The sequence below is a fragment of the Ursus arctos genome, unplaced genomic scaffold, assembly GCF_023065955.2.
Source record: "Ursus arctos isolate Adak ecotype North America unplaced genomic scaffold, UrsArc2.0 scaffold_34, whole genome shotgun sequence".
In the NCBI taxonomy this organism is placed as follows: domain Eukaryota; kingdom Metazoa; phylum Chordata; class Mammalia; order Carnivora; family Ursidae; genus Ursus; species Ursus arctos.
In genome coordinates this window covers 30,575,411-30,598,329 of record NW_026623030.1, presented here as the reverse complement: position 1 = coordinate 30,598,329, position 22,919 = coordinate 30,575,411, and the positions used below count along the sequence as shown (strand labels likewise).

The window sequence follows — 22,919 nt, the reverse complement described above, 5'->3', positions numbered from 1 at the left end:
GTAGGAGGCCGTGTGGCCTCGGTGAGCCTCAGGTGTCCGCTTGTGAAATGCGGAGATAAAAGCACTGGGGTAGGACCCAAGGGCCACACGGGCGTCCCGTGTGATGACCGTCAGCTGTCACAACCAGCCCGTGACCCCCAGAAGTCCCAGGGTAACAAGCAGGAGATGTGGCTTCTGTTTAATTGCCGGAGAAGTCAGCTGGACGGATGTTTCAAAGGCTGAGCTAATGCATGCAAATCCCCCATTGTTCTCAAAATCACTTCTCATTCAAGGGTGGAACGAGGAGTCTGGGGCTCCCCCGCACCAGGAAGTGGAGGGTTTTGAACAGGAAAAGCCGCCCCTCCCTCCTGCTCTGGATGCCCGGGGGCCTTTGCGCTTTGCGCTGCCTCCAGAGGGGCCGAGGGCCGGCCCACGAGAGGGGCGGTTCCCATCCGTGCGTCCCGTCCCGTTGTCACAGCCTGCTGGGGGCAAGTCTGAGCAGTGGGGCCAGGTCTGAGCAGCCATGTGGGCGGCGGGTCTGCCGGTCAGTTCTCAGGGCCGCCAGGAGAAAGCACCGCGCTCCCGACCTTCGAAACAACAGACATTCATTGCTTTACCGTCTGGACGCCAGATGCCTGAAGTCCAGGTTGGGCAGGGCCCCAGGGGAGGGTGCTTCCAGCTTCCTCCAGCTCCTGGGGGCCCCACGAGTTCGCTGGCGGTGGCCACATCCCTCCAGTCTCTGTCTGGGTGGTCACGTGGCCATCTTCTCTTGGCGTGCGTCTGCATCCAAAATCCCCTCTGCCTACAAGGACGGCAGTCGTCGGGTTAGGACGCACCCCAATTCATGATGACCTCGTCTTAACTGATGACCTCTGCAGAGACCCCGTCTCCACACCTCCAGGTCCCCAGGACCAGCCCACACGGCTGCGGGCCGTTTGGTGGCCTGAGTAATGAGAGATGAGCCCGCGAGGGCGGTGGCGGGAACAGGGACGTTGTGCCCCACCCCACCGAGGTGGTGGGTCCCAGGGGTGCGGCCGCTGGGCCCAGGCGCTGCCCACGCTCTGCGGCTCAATCGGTCACTCCGCGGGCGGTGCTGCGTCGGTTGTCCGCCCGCTTCCTGGGTTTGTTTATATCCAGGTCGGTGCCTGGTGGTCTTCGGGGGGTTGGAGGGCGCAGGCGGAGTGGCGGGAAGTCTGAGGCCGGCCCCGGGGTGGACGAGGCGTGGCGGTGCCTCAACGCTCCCACCTGAGCCAGCGTCCCATGCAAGGTCTGTCAGCACCTCTTTCTCGCGTGGTTCCGCTGTTTCTAACGGCCCCAGGCCTGCAGCTGAAGGACGGGGGCAGAGAGGCGGAGGCTGCGCCTTGCTGAGAACACGCGGGTGTTGCGAAGGCTTGGTTCCCACGTGAGCCATACGCCGCCGGCTAGCGAGTCCGCAGAACAGGTTCAGTGAGGTGACGTTGACAGAAACACACGGAAAACCACGGGGCATATTGGCGGGCTGATGGAAATGTGGTGACCAGAGCCTGGCGGTGGTGATGCCTCCCTGGGGGCAACGAAGTCCATGCTCGGGGACTTTATAGCACGATTACTGCCAAGGAGAAGCAGTAGAGTGTGTCTAAGAGCTGATGAGGGACCCCAGCACCCCAAAGCTGCCCGGGACCCCATCTCCCACAAACCAGCAGTCTGGGGTTAAGGCCTGGCCCCCGGACACTCAGGACCACCTGCTAGGCTCGAACTGGACCAAGGGGCTCCCAGGGCCTTGCCCTCTGCGCCTCCGTCCACATGCATGTTTGGGGGGCTCCCTCCTGACGGGGACATCCATCTTTCACTTTCCGTAAAAGCACCCAAACCGAGGAAACACCCTTGTGCAAATTTCAGACTTTAGGGAACGCTGGCGTCGTGGGCTGCCCTGTGTCACAGGCTTCCTGCCTCCCATCCCCTTGGAATCGGCCGGCCTCCTCTGAGCACACGGCTCTTGTCCGGGCCCGGGACGTGGCCAGGCGTGACTGTTGGCCGCAGTCCTGTGCCTGAAGCCCGTGCTTCATGAATATTGTTACTAAGCAGCCTTACCTCTCCACCCGGAAAAGTGCACAGAAAGTCAACATCCAAGCCTAAAGCCAACCAAAACGCACATGATTTTGGGGAATGAATCGTGTCTGGAGAGCAAGCGAGGCTGCCTGGACATTCCGCTGAGGGGCGTGAGTGTGGTCAGGCTGGGCCGCGTGGGCTCCGTGGCTCCCCCGATGCTCGCCCCACAGCCAGCAACAGGGTGGTGAGGTGGGCTCGCTCCTCATTTTAGAACCCACCTGCAGACCGGCCGTGGGGAGCTGGGCGAGGCTGTAGAGCAAAGTCAGCTGTTCTAAGTGACCTTGACAACACCAGACAACGTGAAAGCTACGGTGTAGCTATTTCCGTCCTCCTGGGGGTAATTCCATGTGTTATTTTTAAGATTTTTATTGTTGTAAGAACACTTGCCACAGAGTCTACCTTCGTGACAAAATTTTAAGCGTTGCTGACTAACCTCTAGCTTATCCCCGTACGTTTGCACGTCCCCATAACTGAAAAATGTATATAACTGAAACCTATACCCACGGAGCAGAAGTCCCGGGGGAAGGCTAATCGTTCCTTTAACCTGCTAGGGAGCGGACAGACGCTGTCTAAAGTGACACTTCCAGAAATAGAGCCCAAAGTGCTCCCCCAAAGTCACAAAGGTGACCCCGGAACAACCGAGAATAGAGGTGCAGCAGGGAAGAGTGGAGGGAGGAGGAGGGGGGCGGCGGACTGAGCCTCCCGCTCCCTGCGGACGTCCTGGGAGGCAGTCCCCCCACAGAGCCAGAGCCAGACCCTGAAGCTACCACGCGTGCGGACAACCGGCAAAGTCACGTCCTTTGCAGACTGGGGCTTGCCCAGGACACCCCCCGTCCCGTCCCTTTTCATAGCTCTCCGCACCGTTAGGAGTGTCTCACGTGTGCGTGTCTCCCTTTTACAAGCGACAGTGACAGGAAGCAGCCCCGTGAGTTTTCGGGGCCTGACCCCGTACAAGCTGGGTCCTCCCTCTCCTCCAGCCCAGCCCTGTCCGCCCCGGACCCCGGGCCCACCCCACTCCTGGGGTCCACCAACCCTCAGGCCCCGCCCTCCACCCCACTGCGGGGGTCTCTCCCCCCCCCCCCGGCCCTCACGCCCCCAGCCCCCCCCCCCCCGCACGGTCCCCACCCTCAAGCCCCATCCCCTGGGGCTCCCGCCCCAGGGCTCCCCTGCCCCCAAACCCTGGCCCCCACCCCGCACCCCCCACCTCCCGACCCCACACTCAGGCCCCACCCTCCGAACCCCCTAGGGCCGCACCCCAGGGCCCTCATGCCCCCAGGCCCCCCCAGCACTCCGCCCCTACCCTCAGACCCTACCCCCTCTGGAATCCACCCCCCTCGAGCCCCCAAGCCCCAGCCCCCACCCTCAGGCCCTCACGCCCCCAGCCCCCTCCCCCACTCCCCCCCCCCACCTGCGGAACCAACCTCCAGGCTCCACTCCCAGACCCACGCTCCAGGGATCCCTCTGCCTCCACACCCTGGGTTCCCCGCCCCCCCAGGCCCCCACCTTGGGCAGCGGAGCCCCCTGAGGGGCCTGGCCATGATCCGCGACACTGCTGCCCCCTCAGGTTCGGGGGCACATCCGCCTTTGGGAGGTGGCTATTTACAGATTTGCAAAGTGGAAAATGCAGCAGGGACGTTTAAAAGTAGCGTGATTGTATATATATTTTTGCAACATTAAAATAAGAAGCGGAAGTAATTTGTGTGTCATGCAATTTTTCAGTTTTACATGCTGTGGGTGTCCTTCGGTCCTACATAAATACCAACACGGTTTGCCAGCTCAAGATGGAATATTCCAGAAAACTGTGAGGTCCAGGCGCCCGGAGCTCTCCTCCTGCGCCGGCGCCGTAAGCAGGGCAGCTGCGCAGGCTGACGGGAAGGTGCCTGCGGTTCCGGGGCGGGACATCCGGTCCGCGAGGCTGAGGGCTGGCTATTCTGGGGCTGGTGCATCCTGGAGGCCCGTGCAACTTGATTTCGGCTTGCGCCCCTTACTGCGTGGCCCCCTTGTTTCATTCCTGTAACAAACCCAAGGGGGCGGTTGGCGCAGGGAAGAGCCCCCCGCCCGCGTGCCCTGGAGCCTGCACTTGGGGGACTGCCCAGCCGAGCCAGAGCCCTTCCCGCCTTTCCGCGGCTTGAATGGTGGTGCCCCGCGGCCTCACTCCCAGAGCCAGCACGCCCGAGTCACCCGTCCCAGAGAGAGCCAGGGGCCGTCCCCCACATGTGCGTGTCTCCACTCCAGCTGCGCTCCTCTCTGGCACACGTGGCCACTTAGAAGAACGTTCCGGAAGAACAAACCCCAGGCCTGGCCTTCCCAGGTAGCCGCGTGCGCACAGGCCTCTTCTCCAGCCTGGTCTCCCAGGTCGGCTCCGTCCCTCTCCGCCGTCCGGGGCGCCTCCATGCCCTCTTTGTCGGGAGCTCTGGGGCTCCCAGGAGGCTGCGGCCACACGCTCCAGGTAGCGTCCCCCTGTGTGCGTGCAGTGACGTCAGAAAGACCAACAGCACAAGGGTCGGGGAGCAGGTGGGCAATTACTTTGCATTTTTATTTATTTATTTTTTTTAAGATTTTATTTATTTATTTGACAGAGATAGAGACAGCCAGCGAGAGAGGGAACACAAGCAGGGGGAGTGGGAGAGGAAGAAGCAGGCTCCTAGCAGAGGAGCCTGATGTGGGGCTCGATCCCATAACGCCGGGATCACGCCCTGAGCTGAAGGCAGATGCTTAACCACTGTGCCACCCAGGCGCCCCACTTTGCATTTTTAAAGTTAACTTCCTTTTATTGAAAAAAATTTTTAATTAATATACTTTCCTTGAATTTCTAGAGTTGGGCTTGGAAGAAAGTGGCGGCCGCCAAGGCTGGGGACAGGCTGGGGAGGGCAGGAGGGTGCGGGGGCCTGCCTGACCGCCTTCCTTTCCTGTTTCCCGCCAGGCCTCGCCAAGCCCATTGGCCTGGTGGAGGGGCCCGGGGGCCTGGGCCAGGGCGGCATGGCGGCCACGCTGCGTGAGGACAGCCAGGAGACAGAGAGCAAGTACGAGGAATATGGGTACAACGCACAGCTCAGCGACCGCATCTCCCTGGACAGGACCATCCCGGATTACAGGCCCAAAAAGTGAGTACGCGGCTGCCTCCCAGGCGCCCCCAGGCCCTGCCCCAAGCGCCGTGGGCTCCTGGAGCACGGACACGTTTGCACGGTTGCGCAGGCAGGCACCCCAGGCACATCGCATCTGCCCTGCCACCGTCCTGCCCTCTGGTGTCTCTGCTTTCGGTGGGTCGCAGGCGTCCTGTCCACACCGCCGTGTGCAGGCCTAAGAGAGCAGGGCTGTGCCTTGTCACCGCTCGACACAGGGACACCGGTGCTGCCGCTGGGACCTCAGGGCTCACCTGCTGGCTTGCCGCCCCCCCCCATCTAAAGCTCTCTGCCATTTCCATCCGTGGGCCTGGAACCCCTGGCCCTCCCACCCCATATCTGTCGCTGGCTGTGGCCTTGCCTCGTGGCCTCTCAGGAGGCCTGCTCTGCGAGCATCGCATCCTGTTTGAAAGCTCATTAGGTACCTTGGCGGGGGTGAAATTTGAACAAAATGCCATATTAAGTGGACATCATTACTTGAGTAAAGTCCCTCCAGGCCAGCAGCTTGGCCGGGCTCCTCTCTGTGGCTCCGTCTGCAGAGACCCCACCGGCCCCAGGGACCCTGGGCGCCTGGGGTGCTCTCAGCAGTGGGGGCGGGGCCGGCCCTGGAGCCAACCAGGACTGCGGGCCCGAGGCCATTGTTTGGAGTGTGTTTTAGAGGCTGTGTTTGGGGAGTGGTCCTGGGAGCCGGGGAGGAGGAAGCCTGAGCAGGTGTGCCCTGGGTGTGGTACAGGGGGGGCACGCTTGCAGGTGGGCTGCCCCTCGGGGCCAGGCAGCAGGAACTCACTGCTTGGAGGGCAGGGCGCTGCCTCCCCAGACCGAGGGGTGAGGTGCCCTGGGGCGGTCTGCTGAGTGAGCGATGGCTGCCAGAGTGCGCCTCCCCCATGGCCTAGCCCCGGGGGTTCCCTCCACCCTGTGCTCCGACCGGCTGTCGGTGCAGCCTGTGCCCTGGACAGCACGGAGCCACAGGTGAGAGGCCACCTCTCCTGTTCCTCTTGGGACTTCATCCCAGAGGCGTTCCGCTTTGTCCGGGCGGACCCCGAGCTCCCGCACTCCTGAGGCCTCAGCCCCACGCCGCATGTGAGAACACTGTTTTGTTTTCATGCGTCCCCTCAATCCGGCATGAGTGATGACGGCTTTCCTTTTGTGACATGGAATAAACATTCCTTTTCTGAGTAAAAAATGTATTTAGGTATAAAACAGGCCAATTTGAAGAAACATGCTAAGTGAATAATGCAGGTGATGTCTAGATGTGACGGAGTCGCCGACACCGCCTGAGTGGCTCAGATTCCGGGCGCGCCCTGTCTGTGCTCTGAGCGTGTGCGTGAGCGTGCCTCTGTGCACACGCGTGTGGATTGTGTATGCACGTGTGTCAGTGTGCGTGGCAGTTTCTGAGCGCTCCCCAGTGTGCCCTCACCTTTGGAGGGTGACCTCAATAAGGTTCTCTCAGAGGCTGGAGTGGAGTTCTGGCTCCGGCGTCTGGGCACCCACGGTGCCTTCCAGAGACCCCAAGACCACCCAGGCTCAGTGAGTCAAGGAAGGCACTCACAGCCCTGGGCAGCGCTGTTTCACTCCCGCTGCGGTTTGCCGAAGGACAGGCTAACCTTGCAGAGAAGAGTGCAGAGGGCGGGGCGGGGGAGCAGGCGGGAGTTCCCAGCCGCCACTCCCAGGGGCGCCCCGAGACCACACGGAACCCTCCCAGCAAGGGCGCGTGACCACACCTGTGAGTTGTGGCAACAGGGGGCCCACTCCAGCCCCGCTGTCCAGGGTCCCCAGCCCCCAGAGGTCAGGCTGACACTGTTTCAGGCTCCAGCGTAGATCACACTGCAGAATAGACTCTCCCGTGTGGCCCCAGGCCCCCCGTTACCGATGACACTCTTGTCAGGCACAGTGTCCCGAGGACTCAGAAGGCGCCTCCCAGGAGCTGGCAGGGGCCAGACCTTTCCTGTGCGCAGGTATTTATGGACAAGCCAACCTGCCACGTTAACCCCTTCCTGTGCACAGGGTAGGTGACTTGTCAAGTGAGTGGTGCCCATCTCCCTTAGGCTCACGGGGTTAAGGGCACTGGCCCTCTGACTGTCCAGCCATCGCCAGCCCTGGGCTGGGGCAGGGCTGTCCTGGCGGTCCCGCTGCGTCCTCCGGCGTCAGAGTGCGGCATTTATAGAACAGACGTGAGTGTGTGCCATGGATGCTGTTATTTGCCTCCCTGGAATCTGGTTCTCTTTCTTGGGGCGCCAGCTCCCCCTTCCCACATGGGAACCCATGGAAACTTTCAGTTCCAGCTGCAGGGTGGGTCACGTCGCTCAGGGTTAAGGCAATTAGAGCATTATGTCCACCAGCCACAGCCGCTGGCTCAGGGCTGTCGTACGGTCTGGGCTGTCCAATCGGAGTGCATGTTGGAATTACCTGAGGTCACTGGGGAAAAAATCAGGCTTTTCAGCCAAAGTAAAACTGCAATAATGGCAACCTGGGGGGGCTGTACCATCTTACCATTACGAGGGGGAAAGCTTGGCGTTCCCACAGCCCGCCCATGGAACCCAAGGAAAAACCCAGTGCAGGGTGTGGCAGAGCTGGGAGGTGGGGAAGAGTCAGGTTCCAGTGCCATAGCAGGAGCACCTGGATCCAGCTGTTCCTGAAGCCAACATTTCAGTAAATTATAAATACATGAAAAGTTCTCTAGGCTCTGTAGTAAATTAGCACACACACATATATTTTTAAATCTTTTGTTCAAGCATTTGGATTACATTTCTTCTTTTTTTTTAAGAGATTTTATTTATTTATTTGAGAGAGACAGTACAAGCTGGGGAGAGAGGGAGAGGGAGAAGCCGTCTCCCCACTGAGCAGGGAGCCTGATATGGGACTTGATCCTGGGATCCCGGGATTGCGAGCTGAGCTGAAGGCAGATGCTTACTTAACTGACTGAGCTGCCTAGGCACCCCTGTTTCCTGCTTCTTAACGGGCTCTCCGTGCTCCGTCTGGCACATGCCTGCACACCCCTGAGTCTTCAGAGCGCGTTCCTCCGGCATCTCGCTGTGCTGGGGTTTCCTGAGCCGCAGGTGCCCCTCTGGCTTTCCCTTTGAGGACTGAGCCTCACCCTCCTTCCCTCGTGCGGCACAGGCCCCCTCTTCAGGAAGGCTCCGTCTGCCCAAATAAAACCGGACAGGAGTGATCAGTTCCCTGTCAGCGCCACGTTACAGAAGTAGACATCAGGGCGAACTCTGAAAGAGCCGACACTTACAATGCACCTTAATTGATAGAAACCTGGTTTACAGACACTGATTGGAAGGGGCACAGCTCTCTGCCCCCTGAACAGGGAATGCGGGTTCCATTTTCTTACATGTTTATTTGTATCCATTTCTTTCCCAAAAAGAAACGGGGAGGCTTTGATGTTGTGACGTGCACAGACCCCCCCCCCACCCAGTGCGCGTGCGGATGACAAACTAGAAACCAGAGAGAAGCCCTTCCGAGCCCTTGCTGTCCCGCCAGGCTCCTGGGCCTCTCTGGACTTGCTGTCACTGTCGTCCCCCAGCGGACGGCGTCGTGGGGCTTAGTCATGCACGGACAGCCTGCGTGGGACCTCGGCTTCGAACGCAGGCCTCAGCCATCCTGGGGAGACCCACTCCCTGTGCAGCTCAGCGAGTGGGGCGCCCGATCATTGCCCTGGGGCTTATCGAAGACGGGTGTGCTGCAGAATGCTCCTGCAGAACAGGCTCGGACTCACTCAACCCCATAGCAAGGCCGCGAGGACCGATAGTGCCCACATTTCACAGACGGGGAAGCTGAGGCAGGAAGGGTCAAGTCTGGATCGGGCCCATGGGCCACAGTTTGCTGAGCCCTGTGGTGTCCCATGCATTTCCCCCCAGAATCTCATCTTCTCTACATAAGCCAGGCATGAAAGGGAAACTGCCTTCTGGAATCTGCCCCCTCCCCTGCCTCAAGGGGTGGACTGTACGTCCCTCCCCTGAGATTGGATGGGCTTTGTGGCTGGTCGTCCAATAGAGGGCAGAGGTGAAGTGGTGGGGCTTCCACGGCCTCACCCTGCCCAGCCCAGCACTGGCCTGGCCCGTGAGCCTCCACAGAAGTGGTCTGCCTGTCCTGAAGCCTCTGCTGCAGCCCCCACGGCCCCATTTCAGCCCACCTGACGGCCCCTGCACAGCCCCTGGCCCAGGACTGCCCGCGGAGGCCTTCCAGGAGCCGTGATGGGGATCAGATCAGGGTTGCTGTGCCCAGGAGCTGGGTTGGACGTCGTCACACAGTTGTCGGTGACAAGCCCGCAGGAGGAAGGCTGGGATGGGCCATCGCAGAATGCTGACCTCTCGGTTCGTGCCGCTAGTACGTGTTTGTGGGAGCCTTTGTGTGGCCACACGTCAGGAGACACACCTGGCGCTTAGTAGGCCCTCAGCAAGTGTCTGTGGATGACCAACTGAATAAATACGTAAATGCAAGTTCCATCTATGCCCGTGTTCAGCTTTCAGATTTTGATTCCCTAAATGGCTTTAATCCACGTGGAGCCCACCCGTCCAATGAGCAATGGTCTTGTGTTGGATTCTGACAGGTGCAGCCACTAGAAACACACATGGGACGTGGGAGTGTGCAGGCATGTGTGCCTACGTGTGCAATTCATGTATGTGTTAACGTGTGCGCACGTGTGCCCGCATGTGTAAGTGTACGCGTGTTGATGCGTGCGCACGCCTGTCTGCTCGTGCATGTGCGCGCGCGTGTCCATGTGTGCGTGTGTTTGCGTGTGTGTGCGTGTCCATGTGTGCGTGTGTTTGCGTGTGCGTGCGTGTCCATGTGTGCGTGTGTTTGCGTGTGTTTGCCTGTGTGCATGTTCATGTGCGTGCATACGTGTGTTTGCATGTGTGCATGTATGCGTGTGCGCACGTGTGCCCGCGTGTGTAAGTGTACGCATGTTGATGCGTGCGCACACATGTGTCTGCTCGTGCGTGTCCATGTGTGCGTGTGCTTGCGTGTTCATGCGTGTGCATACGTGTGTGTTTGCGTGTGTGCGTGTATGCGTGTGTGCACGTGTGCCTGCCCGACCGACGATTCTGTCCGCTCTCAAGCCGAAGTCCTCACGTGCTTTCTTGCATTAGCTACATTATTGATGTCCCTGTGTCTGGAGGTAGGTAGCTTTTCTAATGAAGCAGCAGCTTTAATTATGCCACAAAGCACATAACATAGATCTTGATTATGAAGACTGGCCCACGGGATAGTAGAAGGGAGACTGGCAAACCCAAATTAAACAGGACATAAAGACGAGCAGCCCAGCCCGAGCCTGTCCTCCATCATGTGCAGTAATGTCCCCCCGCCACGTGTTTGCGGAGCGTTCGTGCATATTAACTGTCTGCGTGGCGAGCGGCTTGGCTCTCAGCCCCAATAAGTCAGATTGAGGGATGGCGTGCGGGGGGAGCTGGGGTCCGTTACCTCGTGCCGGCTCCCGGCTCCCGATGCCTCCTGTGTCTGGGGTCAGAGGAGGCCGGTGTCTCAGACGAGGAGATGGGAAAACCGGGGTGTCATCACGGAGGCGTGCGGGTGAGGTGGGTCTTGTTTTCAGGGAAAGGCGCCTGGTTCCTTTACTCACTGGGGAGCACCGAACTGCAGCCCCAGTGGCGTTCTGGGCCGGCGGTCGGTTCTCACAGGCGACACCCTTCCCGTCTGCCCGCCGGAGCCCTCAGTCTGTGCCAGGAAGGAGGTGCCTGTGGAGAGGGCAGGGGTCCCCGGTGAGGCTGGGCAGGCGGTGGCTCGCGCCTGCTGCAGCCAGACGGAAAGAGTGGGGGCTGCCTGTCCCTGGGCTCCCTCGCAGTGGGGATTAGTTGGGACGGGGACAGAGCCCACTTCACACCAAGCTCCGGAGCCTGCCGGGGGCGAGGGCTATGTCCACCCTCAGAGGTCCCACTGAGCTGCGGGGGCTGACGGCCAACGGAAGACCTCTGAGCTGAGCTGGACCCTGGCCCGTGGCGGGTCAGTGACCCCAGGGATGTCGAGGGAGAGCCTGGAGGGGCTGGAGGTCACGGGTCCCGGAGACTGTGCGCCTGGGCTCTGATGGCTCAGGGACTCATGGCAGCCTCGGCCACCCCTGCAGCCTGCTCCCTCCACCAGGTGCATGACGGCCTCCAGGCTGAGGTGGTGGCCAGGCCCATCGGCACGCGGGCCAGTGACCCCGCAACCCCGCAACCCCGCAACCCCGCAACCCGCCTGGTCTGATGAGGTGGGGTGTGGGAGGGGCCTCCCCCGTGTGCGGGTTTGGGTGTGGTCTGCCAGGCTCTGCCAGCCTTTGCTCTGAGGTCCAAGGGTGGCGAGGTGAGTCGTGCCCCACAATGGGGATGAGGGCTGCGTCGCGGCCTGTGGGCTTGTCTGTGAAGAGAGGCGGGGACAGGGCAGCGCAGCTGCTTTGCTCGTGCACGTCTGGGTCTGGCCGGCCGCACACCAGTGACTCCATGGTACGTGTGCGCCCCTGGCTCCACAAGCCGCACCTCGAGCAGACACGAGCGTGGGTCTTTCCTGGGCCGTGTCTCTGCGGCGTGTGCCTGGGCCTCTGTGAGATGCCGCGTGTGTGCACGTAGTTGTGTGTACATGTCTGCGTGTACGTGTGCACCCGTGCACGTGCGAGTGCGTGTGTGTGCACGCACATATATGTTCCTGGGAGGCCTTGCTGCCCGGATGGACACGTGGACTCGGGAGGCTTGCTGCACGGGTCTGCCCCCCGCGTCCTGCCTCGGCCTCCTCTGCCGCCGGGTCAGCGGGAAGGCCCCGCCGAGGCCTCGCTTGTCAAGGATTCTGTGTTTGTGTGGCGTTCCCGCGAGGGTGGGAATGTGTCACCCACAGCAGGCAGGTGCCGCCGCCAGGAAGACATCCACAAAGAGGCAGAAATGCTCCCCGGGCGACGTGCTTCCAAGAACCCGCCGGCAGCTGTTCCCAGAAGCATCCGTCATGGCTTCGAAGGTGCAGCCTCCGGGGTCCGCGCTGAGCCCCAGACCCGGCGTCTCTGGCAGGAGATGGATGGGCGTCCTGCTGTCCGCAGGCGAAGCTCGCCGCTCTCCCGGGGGGGCTGCCTCTCCGTCCTGCGTGTACTTCTCCAGCTGCACAAAGGGCGTCCCCATAAATTTCCATTAGTGTCTCTGCCGTGGCCCCATTTCCTGTGAGGCCAGCCGGGACGTGCCTGCCATGTGCTCTGACCGAGACCTTGGAAGAGGCTTTCAAGAGCCTCGTAACCACTTCTGCTCCTCTGTGGGTTTGTAAATCCTCTTAGAAACGTCCTGTGGTGGATTTCCTGCTGCTCCGGCTCCGGGTGGGGAATGCGGGTCTGAGCCAGGGGCCCTGTTGCACAAAGCTCAGCCCCTCTCCGCCAGTGGTGACCTGACGCACACGCGTCCACCCGGCCCACCTGCAGGAAGCCCCCACTGTGTGCCCAGCGCGTGTCCCCCGCTGCTGGCTGCATCGTTAACGGTGTTAATGGACTCGGAGGCAGGAATTCAGATGCGTGGGGGTGGCCTCTCTGAGCAGGACCTTCTGGACTCAGTAGGGGTGTGAGGTCGGGGGCCCTCGATGGCTGGGAGCTCAGTGGCGGGGCGGTGGCGGGGCTGACATCGCCTGGGGGTTGTCGCGCGTGTGGGTGCTGACCGCCAGCTGCCCAGCAGAGCTCCGCCGTGCGGCAGTCGGGTGCCTCCGTGGTGCTTCGGGGCCCCCAAAACAAAGGCTTCCTGCTCTTCACGACTCTGCTCAGAGGCATGTGGCCTCGCTTCGCCGCGCTCTGTGGGTGGGAGGTGGCTGCGGTGGGAGGGTCCCCGCAGAGGAGCACAGGGGTGCGGCCTGCTGCTGCGGCCCGTTTGGGAAGTGCGGTGGCCACCGCAGCTATTTGAGACCGTGCGTCACACTGTTTGAGGTCCCTGGGCTGGATGACAGCCCAGGGAAGAGTGGGGTCCCCCTAAAGAGAGTGGATGGTCTCTGTCAGTGACAGCAATGTCAGATGAAAATCCTGACAGCTCAGCTAGACGTGGCCGCACGGTGAAGGGATTCCCGACCTCACGTAACCAGCAGTCTGCAGTCAGGGTCCAGAGTCGTTCATCTGGCAGCGGCTGACAGTCAGGGGCCCCGGCTCTCCCCAGTTCTCTGCTCTGCCACATCCAACCTCATGGTCACAGCATGGCTGCTGCAGCTCCCAGTATCACATCCCCACACCCTCCTGAAAGGCTAGAACAAATTGTTCCTGCATCTTGTCTGTCCTCAACAACAGAGGAACCGTTCCCGGAAGGCCCTGCAGACCCTTCCTCGTGTGTCCCGGGCCGTCTGCCCTGTGAGCTGTGAGAGGCAGGGATGCTTGTCTGCTCCTCTCAGGAGCTTGTGGTGTTTGGTCTGCTCGGTCTCTGGCCTCTCAGGATTGTGGGGACACCTGTCTCAGCTCCCGGGGCTGGCTGAGAATTCAGCTGACAGGTTGGGGGGTGGCCCTCTCCCTGCCCCCATGGAGCCGAGGCCCTGAGCTGGGACTGTCTGTGTCCTGGCGGAGGGCAGGGTTAGGGTGAAGCCCTTGCCGAGAGAACCTCAGCTCTCACAGACGGAGCCTTCTTGAGATGGGGCGGCGGTCAGACAGGTGGCTGTGAGCGCCAGCGCCAAGCCCACTGGCTCCACAGTTGTCCTGTCTGCTGCGGGAGTAGCTCACCGTGTGGCCAGGCAAGGTCCTCTTGCCACACCAGGAGCTTGGGCGATGTGTGTTCCGGGGCCGGTGCTGGGTCAGGACCCCTTCAGTCTCACGTGGAGAAGATCCATCTCAAACTGGCTTAAGCTGGAGCGAGAGACGGGGCGGGGCGGCGGGGGGCGGCACGGAGAATGGGGGGGGGGTCCCTGAGCCACGCGGTCCCGAGAGCAGTCACAGCCCAGCGGCAATGGGAACTCGTCCCCCGGCAGTAAGAGCTGGATGGGGGCCCTGCTGCCTCAGGTGCCATGAGGCCATGTGTGGCCACGCCCCAGCACCCGCGGCCTGTCCCCAGGAGGCAGAAGGGAGGTGACACACGTGAGGCCGGGAGAAATGCTGCCTCGTGGCCCAGGCGGTGGTGACGTTCCATTCTTCAGCGGGGCCAGGTTCTTATCTCTTCGTTAGCCTCGAGCCTTCCCCAACAGCAACCCTTTCCGTCTGCCCTGGGTTGAACACAAACTTTCTGCAATAGGGAAGGGGATTGCATCATGAGTAAAAGAGGTTATTTGATGCAGTTTTGTGCTGGGCCAAAATGAACCCTATACATCACTCTGTTTCTAATTCCAACAACTTAGAAGCTGCATGTGTCCCGGTGGGGTGACTCGTCAGGTGCAGGTGACCGCTGTGCAGAAACATGGCCTCACCCTGCCCAGCAGCTGTGCCCAGGAAGGCCCTGTGCTCTCCGAAGTGCTAAACGTCCCCCAGCAGGTGGACAGCCACACTCGTCCGTGTGATGCCTGCAGGTGTCGGCCCGTGGAACCGCGTGGCTGTGGACCAGGGTGCCCAAAGCCCAGAACTGTCTGCGTGCCCCCTCACCGCTGCCTGCTCGAGCCCCTGGACAGCGGTCAGGTCCGTGGTGTCCTGCCCGGGGGGCCCATGTTGACAGGGGCTCAGCCTGGGCGGCCTTGAGGGGTGCCGCAGTGGCCCGGGCGCCTGGGGACGGGCCGGCGAGGGCAGGCAGAGTCTTGGGGATGAGGCTTGTACCCACTGGCACCTGCGTCCCCAGGGCTCTGTACCATGAGCGGGGCTCACGCGGGAGCACCGCATGCCCAGCCCGGCCGCCCAGTATGGGGATGTGAAGGAGGCCCCGAGCCAGCCTGGTCTTCCCTGCTGTGTGGGGTAAGGCTCAGCCTCCACCTGCAAGGAGCCCACTGTCCCTGGGGGACGCAGTCCTGGGCAGCGGGGCCACCCCTTCTGCCCTAGGCACACCCTCCCGTCTTTTCTCCCTCTCTTCCTCCCTACTCGAACCCCAAATGCAGCTGGGCCCAAGCCCCTATGAAGGCTGCATGTCCCGCATCCCTCGCAGGGAGTCGAACCGTGACCGGTGGGACATATGTGGACGTGGGGAACGTGTGCCTGGTGGGGTGCCCTCCTTCCCTGCTTCCTGCAATGGAACTGGGGCTGCCGCACAGGCAGGCTTGGGGACGACCCCACGCTCGGCACAGTGACGAGGCCGAAGGGCCTGGCCGCTAACAGCCCAGCCTCCAGCCGCCCCAAACCACGTCTCCAAAGTGCACACACACAGAAACCAGCACCCCCTTTGTTTATATCACTCCTGTGTCCCCCGGACTGTCTCCACAGCTGCCCCCCCAGGCTCTGCCTACAGCCATGCCCCCCCCCCGACTGTTCCCCCCGTGTGTCCTCAGAACTGTGCCCCCACCCCGTTGTCTCCACAGCTGTGCCCCACCCCCATACGCTGTCCTGCAGCCGTGCTTCCCCCCGGCTGTCCCCCCATAGGCTGTCCCCCAGCCGTGCTTCCCCCCGGCTGTCCCCCTAGGCTGTCCCCAAGCTGTCTCCCCCCACCAGCCACGCTCAGACACACATGGGTGTTACTGGGCTCAGGGAGGGGACAGCCTGGCACGGAGTTGAAGCCAGCTTACTCTCTCACACCCAGAGTTACACACGGCCATGTTTGCCAAGCTCTGTAGTAATCTATCCTGTATTTTACAATCGTGGTGACCACGGTCGATGCACTGTTTTTACAAAGGCTGTCTGGACAGCACCAGATCCTATAACAGACGTGACCCTGTCGATTTTCTCGTCCCCGAGTGGGACTTACTCTTGCTGGAGGCACTCAGTGAGTAGAATCTTAAGAAGCAACATCACTCCGTGTGAAGAATTCCTTCCAGACCGTGGTTTCTAAGGCAGAGATGGAAAGACGGAGGGATTATCCGGTGAGTGCCTCGGCACAGAGGGTCTAGCATGGAATCTGGGCTCTCAGAACAAAATTCATGAAGTAGATTGGGCTTAAATTATTCAGAGAACTGATCTAACCCAGCAAAACGTGTGTCCAGGCTGTGGAGAGCTGATCTGGGAAGACCAGCCTGCTTTGTCCGTTAGGACTAGGGGGCATGTTGTCTGGGCCCAGGGATTGGTGCCCCCGACACGGGCTCCCTGCGGACTCCTCGCCTGCGTCCTGCCTCTCCCGTGAGTTCCATATGGACGGTTTCACTCCGTGGCCCTTGGGGCACTAGTCAGCTGCAGCTCTCTCTGGCGGCACCCTACTTGCTCCTTGGTCCCCCCGGTGTTTGAGCAGAGACCACGTCTGACCCCGGCCCTGTGTCCCTGCGCCTCACTCTCTCTGGGGTGTAGCCCCCACCCCACTCAGTATGACCCCCCAGCGCCCCTTGTTCCTGGTTGCTCCCATCAGAGATGAATGGGATGGACAGTCAGCCGGAAGAAGCCCCTGGACCTGGCATTTCTTCCAGTTCTCGGATCTGCCTGATGGAACAGGTGCCTGAAGAGCCTTAGTCGAGACCATGCCAGTCGGCCTTGGGATGGTGCTGCCTGTGCTGGCCTCGCCCGGGTCCAGCCACAGACCCGGCCCTGACTCAGATCTCCCTCTGCCTCTCTCCCTACGGGCACCTGTTGGAGTTGGGGCCGCCCGAAGCCCAGCATGCTCACTTTGAGATCTGGGACGTACGTACGTCTGCAAAGTCCCTGTTTCCAAAGGTCATATTCGCGGGCTCCCTTGTGGGGGAGGGTGGCACCTTCCAACCCACAGCCAAGGGAGGAGTCTTCAGAGTGGAAGGCCCCTCGAATACTCATTAGCACAGCAGGCGCCCTTATCCGTGCCAGGAGCACAGAAGGAAAGTTGGGGGACAGAGGCCCCAGTGTGGGGCCGGGGGGTCAGGGTCCCTGTCTTCCCTGCAACCAGCTGCCGGTCCTTGGCCATGGTCCTGGCGAAGCCCCTTCCCGACTTCAGGACTCAAGAAGTGATGTAATCTAAGTGTAAGCCAATCAGAGCGCCCCATCTCCTCGGGCCACGGTGATTGGTCCAAGGCAGGGCGCACCGTCCAATCAGAGCCAAGGAGACACCCCAAGGTGGGGTGTTTTCCCACCTCTCCGGGAACTGGACTGTCCTCCCCGGAGCATCTCCCAGCCCGAGAACGGCGTGGAGCAAGGAGAGGCGCTGGGTCCTGCCAACATCCTGGGAGCCCCGGGCCCAGCGGGCCTGAAGTCACACACCCCTGGACTTCTCACAGAGGCCAGCCAGTGAATCCCCTGTATCACTCACATCGTTACTGCCCGAGGGACCCGCGGAGCAGAGAAGGGAGAGTGTATCTGGAAGGTTCTATGGCCCTGCTTGCCTGGGAGCCTTGTGCTCTCCCCAGAATGGCTGGCTGCCTGGGAGCTAGCTCTGTGTCTGTCAGCAGCCAGCAGGGGCATGAACTTGGAGTAAGAGCATTTTCCTTCTGGTGAAGGCAGTGCATCTTCAAGGTGAGCGGCTGCCATGGCTGCTAGGGTGAAGCGCAGGTGACCTGGCAGGAACGCCCACATCATGTGGAAGGTCGTGAGAACAGGCACTTCGCAGGGGCCGCCGTGCCCAGCTGCTGCCGCCTCCAATGCCATGCAGTAATAAATCCCCAGAACTCACGGCCACAGCTGAGGGGAGGGGGGAGGCCAGCAGCACGTGTGTCCTCATTGTGGGGGACGGAAAGGGGCTGAGTGTCCGCCGAGGCGGGGGCACGCTGCCCTCCACTGCCCACCACACCCCCACTTCCCGCCTGGCCAGCACGGCCAGTATCTCATCATGCCCAGCACACCCCACCTGCTAGTTCCTTGTCCCCCCGTCCTACACATGGCTGGTTCCTCTGTCCTTTGGGTCTGTTACAGGCTGAGCTGTGTCCCCCCCAATTTCGTACACGGGAGCCCTGACCCCCAGCACCTCAGGATGTGACCGTGTGGGGAGGCAGGGCCTTACAGAGGTGACAGGTGGAGTGGGGTCACCTGGGTGGGCCTGTCCCCAACAACTGAGTCCCCGCGGAGAGCAGAGCAGGGCGCGGACACGCACAGGGCACGACCACTGAGGACCCAGTGGGAAGGTGGGAAGACAGCATCTGCACACTGAGGGGAGGCCTTGGGAGGAGCTGGCCCCACTGCCCCTGGGTCTGGACTTCCTGCCTCCAGACTGTGAGGACCACACACAGCGGCTTAGGCCGCCCCGTCTGTGGTGTTTGTTCTGCGGCCACGCGGAGCAGGACAGGGCTGAACTCACTGCCAGGTCGCTCAGGGGTCCTGCCTGGCTGCCTGGCCTGGAGATGGCCCCCGGGTCCCCACCCATGGCCCTGTTTTGTCCTGGCCTCTGCCCCTTCCTCTGAAATCACGCTGCCGTGCCCACTGTTCTTGTCCGTGTGCTGCAGTGACGGCGGAGACCCTCGCACGCAGCCCCTAGCACACTGTGGGCTAGGAGGGGCTCGCTGGTGCTCTCCCGCCTTTGCTAGGGCAGCACCTGGCCCCGGGCGCGGCTGATGGCTTGCGTTCAAACACCAGCTGCACTCACTCCAGAGGAGGGGTGTGTGTGAGTGTGTGGGTGTGAGAGCGTGCGTGTCTAGCTGAGTCGAGTGGCCTCTGCCATCTTAAGGAGAGATTTGGTGTGTTTACGTTTATTGTGGCAGCAGACGTGTGTGGCTGGGCTCCTCCACGTGTATCTTTGTATTTCCTTTACTCATCTTTGCTGTTTTTTGTCACCTTATTTTTGACCATTTGCTAAGTTCCTGTTCATCTCCCTTTGCCCCCCGGTAAATTTATTCCATCACGTTATTACACCAACAGCCCGTTGCCCTCTGCAGGCCCATTAGCAAACACGCATCATTTAATTACATTGAAGACCTGGAGGCCCCTCGCCCCCACGCCCAGCCCCCACGTCCAGCCTCCTCAATGAGACCCCTGGGAGAACCACACGTCCCCCCCTCGTGCCCCTAAGTCCTTAGGTTTGGCCGAGGCTGTTACCTTCAGCCCCGATGACAAGGCCGTCCCTGCAGACTTTGCGTCCATTGCGACAGCCCTCAGCTGACTTTGGCCCGCAGCCCACCGCAGCCCATCACCCACTACCCGGGTTTCACTTTTGGGGCAACACCTACGTTGTAGGGTTCATTGTAGATGTCACCTCCACAGCCCCCCACTGCACCCCCACTGCAGTTGGAACCAGGTGTTGACGGCGCTGGGCTCAGGGCTGGGCCCTGCCCACCACCGGGCCACAACCTGATATGACCACCATTCCCTGACTTTCCGCAAGGACGCAGCGGGCTGAGGCTTGGAGCGCAGGAGCCCGCAGCTTCTGACGGATGTAATCACTGCGTCACGGCCTCGTTGTTGCTCTTCTATTGGGTGTAAGATTTAGAACCGGCTGAGGGGTCCACGCTGACCGCTGACCGCTGACCGCGAACCGGGTCTCCTGCAGGTGCAGACAGATGACCCATGCTGCCGACCTGCCCCAGATCTCCGTGGTCTTCATCTTTGTCAACGAGGCCCTGTCCGTCATCCTGCGCTCCGTGCACAGCGTGGTCAACCGCACGCCCTCGCGGCTCCTCAAAGAGGTCATCCTGGTGGACGACAACAGCGACAGCGGTGAGTGGGGGCCAGTGGGGCCCCCCAGTAGTGCAAGCATGCTGGAGCTGGGGGCGGAGCCCTGAGTCAGGTTGGGCCAGGCCGCACGCCCGGGAGGCCCCAGGACGGCGTCCTCCCCGCCTCTCCCGGCTCTGGCGACTGCTGCGCCCTTTGTGCTCTGGCTGGTGGTGCGTCCCTCCACTTCTGCCTTGCCTTCATGTGGCCTCCCCCCTGTATGCCTCCTCTTGTACGGACACCTGTTGTTGGATGAGGGACACCCTAAATCCAGGAGGATTTCATCGCAAGATCCTTAATCGGTTACATCCACAGAGACCCTACTTTGAAAGAAGGTCCCGTTCCGAGGCTGTGGGTGGACTTGAACTTGGGGGCACTATTCATCCCCCACAGGTGTCGCCCAGAAAAGCCCGGGCAGGCTGACTTCCCCTGTCTGTTGATCACACCTCTTGCCTCTTACCAGTGACAGAGGCGTGGGCTCCAGTGAGGGTCTGCTGTCGGGGAGCTGGGCCGGCACTCACTGCGGGGACCCCGGGCCCCAGGGGGCCTCCCCGCACACGTCCCATGCCCACCAGGTGCAGAGGGCTCGAGGCCCCTGCCAGGGGTCCAGAGGCAGACCCGGGAGCCTGAACCCACCACGGGCGGCCCCCCGGCTGAGGTCCCGTGGGCCCATCATGCTGGCCCCTCCGCTGCACCTCAGGAGGGAGGCAAGTGCAGAAAATTTGGGGGACACCTCGGAGCCCTCCGAGGGCAGGAGGTGCCGCGTCCAACCCAGGGTTGGTCTGGATGTCTACACTGCAGGGCCCCGAGCTGACCCTGTGAAAGGAGTGAGGATCGGGTGGCCACCTTCCCCAGAAAGGGCAGGATGGGGCTGGACGCTGTTCCGGGGAAAGACCGGCTGCCATCCCTGGGCCCAGGGGACAGGTGGCTTCTGCAGGCGGGTCACAGGGGGAGGCCCTGCCCAGCTGCCTGGAGAGACCCCGCCGTCCTCTCTTCTCCGCCGGCCCTAATCTGCTGTAACATGCTTGTTTGGTGCACGTTCGGCCTGGGGGAGCTTCCTCAGGTCCCTCCTGGATTTTCGCCTGGGCCTTCCTCAAGTTTTTAGTAATTTATGGAGCTGAAATTCTCATAACGTAAAATTAGCCACTTAAACCGTGAGTGCACCGTTCAGGGGTGTGAAGCGCGTGCACACTGTTGTGCGGCCGTCCCCACCATCCGTCTCCAGAACTTTCCATCTTCCCAAACTGGAGGTCTGTCCCCGCTAAACACGCCCCCACCCCACCCGCCGTCTCTGAAGGGGGCTCCTCTCAGGGCCGCAGAGAAGTGGGATCACGCAGCATCTGTCCTCAGGGTTCATGCGTGTTGTAGCAGGTATCACGGCTGAAGACCCCACGGCGTGGCCCGACCACGTGTGCTCGCCCACGTGTCTGTGTGTGGACTCCTTCCTCTTCACAGTGGAGAACTCGGTCCCCGTTCTCCTGTGTTTGTGACACGTACCTCTGTCCAGTCAGCCCCGTTTGGCTGGTTTCTGTCTGTCGTCCCCCCCCCACCAGTGGGCCAGCTTCACGGGGCGGGGTCTTGTCGCCCATGGTCCCCAGCCCCTTGAAGCACGTCCGGCCACCGCAGGTGCTCTTCAACGGCTGGCCGTGGAGTAGGGGCCCGGGGCACGCAGTGCCCCAGCCTGCCCACACCGACCCGGGGTGACCTCGGGGCCCTCCCGGGGCCAGCGTGCTGAGGCGTCTCTGTGTCCGCTGCAGTGGAGCTCAAGGCCAGCCTGGACCAGTATGTGAACCGGCGGTACCCGGGCCTGGTGAAGATCGTCCGCAACCACCGGCGGGAAGGCCTGATCCGGGCGCGGCTGCAGGGCTGGAAGGCGGCCACGGCCCCTGTGGTCGGCTTCTTCGACGCCCACGTGGAGTTCGGCATGGGCTGGTGAGAGCGGGACGCGGGGGGTAGTGCTGGGGGGGTTGGCTTTGGGGACTTCCTGCGGGATCCCGCAGAAGATGGGCCTGGGGCATCCGAGGGCAGCCGAGTCCAGCCTGGGGCTTCTCCACCCCCGGCTGCTGCGCCAGAAGCCGCTACGGAGGCGCAGACCGCGGGATGTTGCGTCCGGCAGGTCACAGCCCAGAACGAGCATGTGGGTGTGGCCTCAGACCAGGGAGCACACAGTGGTGTGCGGGTGTCGCCCACAGGGCCCCCAGCACCAGCTGGAAGCCGTTTCTTGTCCTGTGGCGCCCTCTTGTCCACCGTGCAGGGGCGCAGTGGGCCTCTAACGAGGCGTTTGCAGGGGGCATGGCCAGGGAGTGGCGGGGATGCCCGCGGTGACTCAGGAGCAGGTGTGCAGGATGACCTACAGGCGTGACCCCCGCGCCCCGCGCCCCGCACCCCAACAGGAAGGCTGGGGCTCCAGCGCTGGCCTCGTGCTTGCCCTGCAGGCTCCTGGCTAGCGGCCTCCTGGCTAGCGGCCCCAGCAGCCCCCGGGGGCTGGCAGGAAGCGCAGGTCTGTGTGCCGGAAGCGCAGCCTGGCGCCCCGGGGTCCTCGTGTGTGCCAGGGACACAGCCGGGGCACCTGCAGCCCTCGTCCAGCTCCGAAGCAGCCAGTGCGGCTTTAAGAATGCTGTCAGTTGTCCCGCACGTTATCCCCGGTCGGGGGGAGGCCGGGTCCTCTGGGAGTGTCAGGCCCAGGGCTGGTCCTGGCACCTTTGTCCAGACCCCGCTGTCAGAGGCAGGGGTGCACCCATGTCCTCAGAGTAGGACGTGCTTCAGAGTTTTCTGGAAAGCGCCGGCTGTTCCCTTAACTTCTCTGGTGGCTGCGTGTGGGGGTGCGCTGTGCAGATGAGAGAGGGATATATGGAGGCCGGGTGGGGGTGGGGGCCACGATCCCGCGGGAACGCCCTCGGTAAGGGAGCGAGTCACGGCGGGATGTCCAGCTTGCCAGCATGGTGCAGGCAGGGGAGGGCGAGGCGCTCCCGTCCCTCGTATTCCAGTGGGATGCTGGAAGCGTGCACGGGGTGGGGGCTGTTGCCAGGACTGCGTGAGTGACATCCAAGAAGCCCCCACGGGCGCCTGGCTCCAGGCCCTCGGGGTCAGATCAGTACGTCCCCGGGATTGCAGACCAGGCCCCCGGGGACGGCCTGGTTTGAGGTAGCCTGGGAGCTGAGGGGACGCCTCGGACACATGAGCGTGCACATGGG

General features: G+C 62.0%; 1 protein-coding gene across 1 annotated transcript in view; it reads left to right on the top strand.

Annotated features, from left to right (window-relative positions):
• GALNT9 (polypeptide N-acetylgalactosaminyltransferase 9) overlaps window positions 1-22,919 on the top strand; it is a 69,948-nt gene that overhangs the window by 19,961 nt on the left and 27,068 nt on the right. Inside the window, exons 2-4 of the mRNA XM_026514639.2 lie at window positions 4,991-5,171; window positions 19,565-19,731; window positions 21,483-21,657. Coding sequence (XP_026370424.1) covers window positions 4,991-5,171; window positions 19,565-19,731; window positions 21,483-21,657 — 523 coding nt within the window. The remainder of the gene's footprint in view (window positions 1-4,990; window positions 5,172-19,564; window positions 19,732-21,482; window positions 21,658-22,919) is intronic.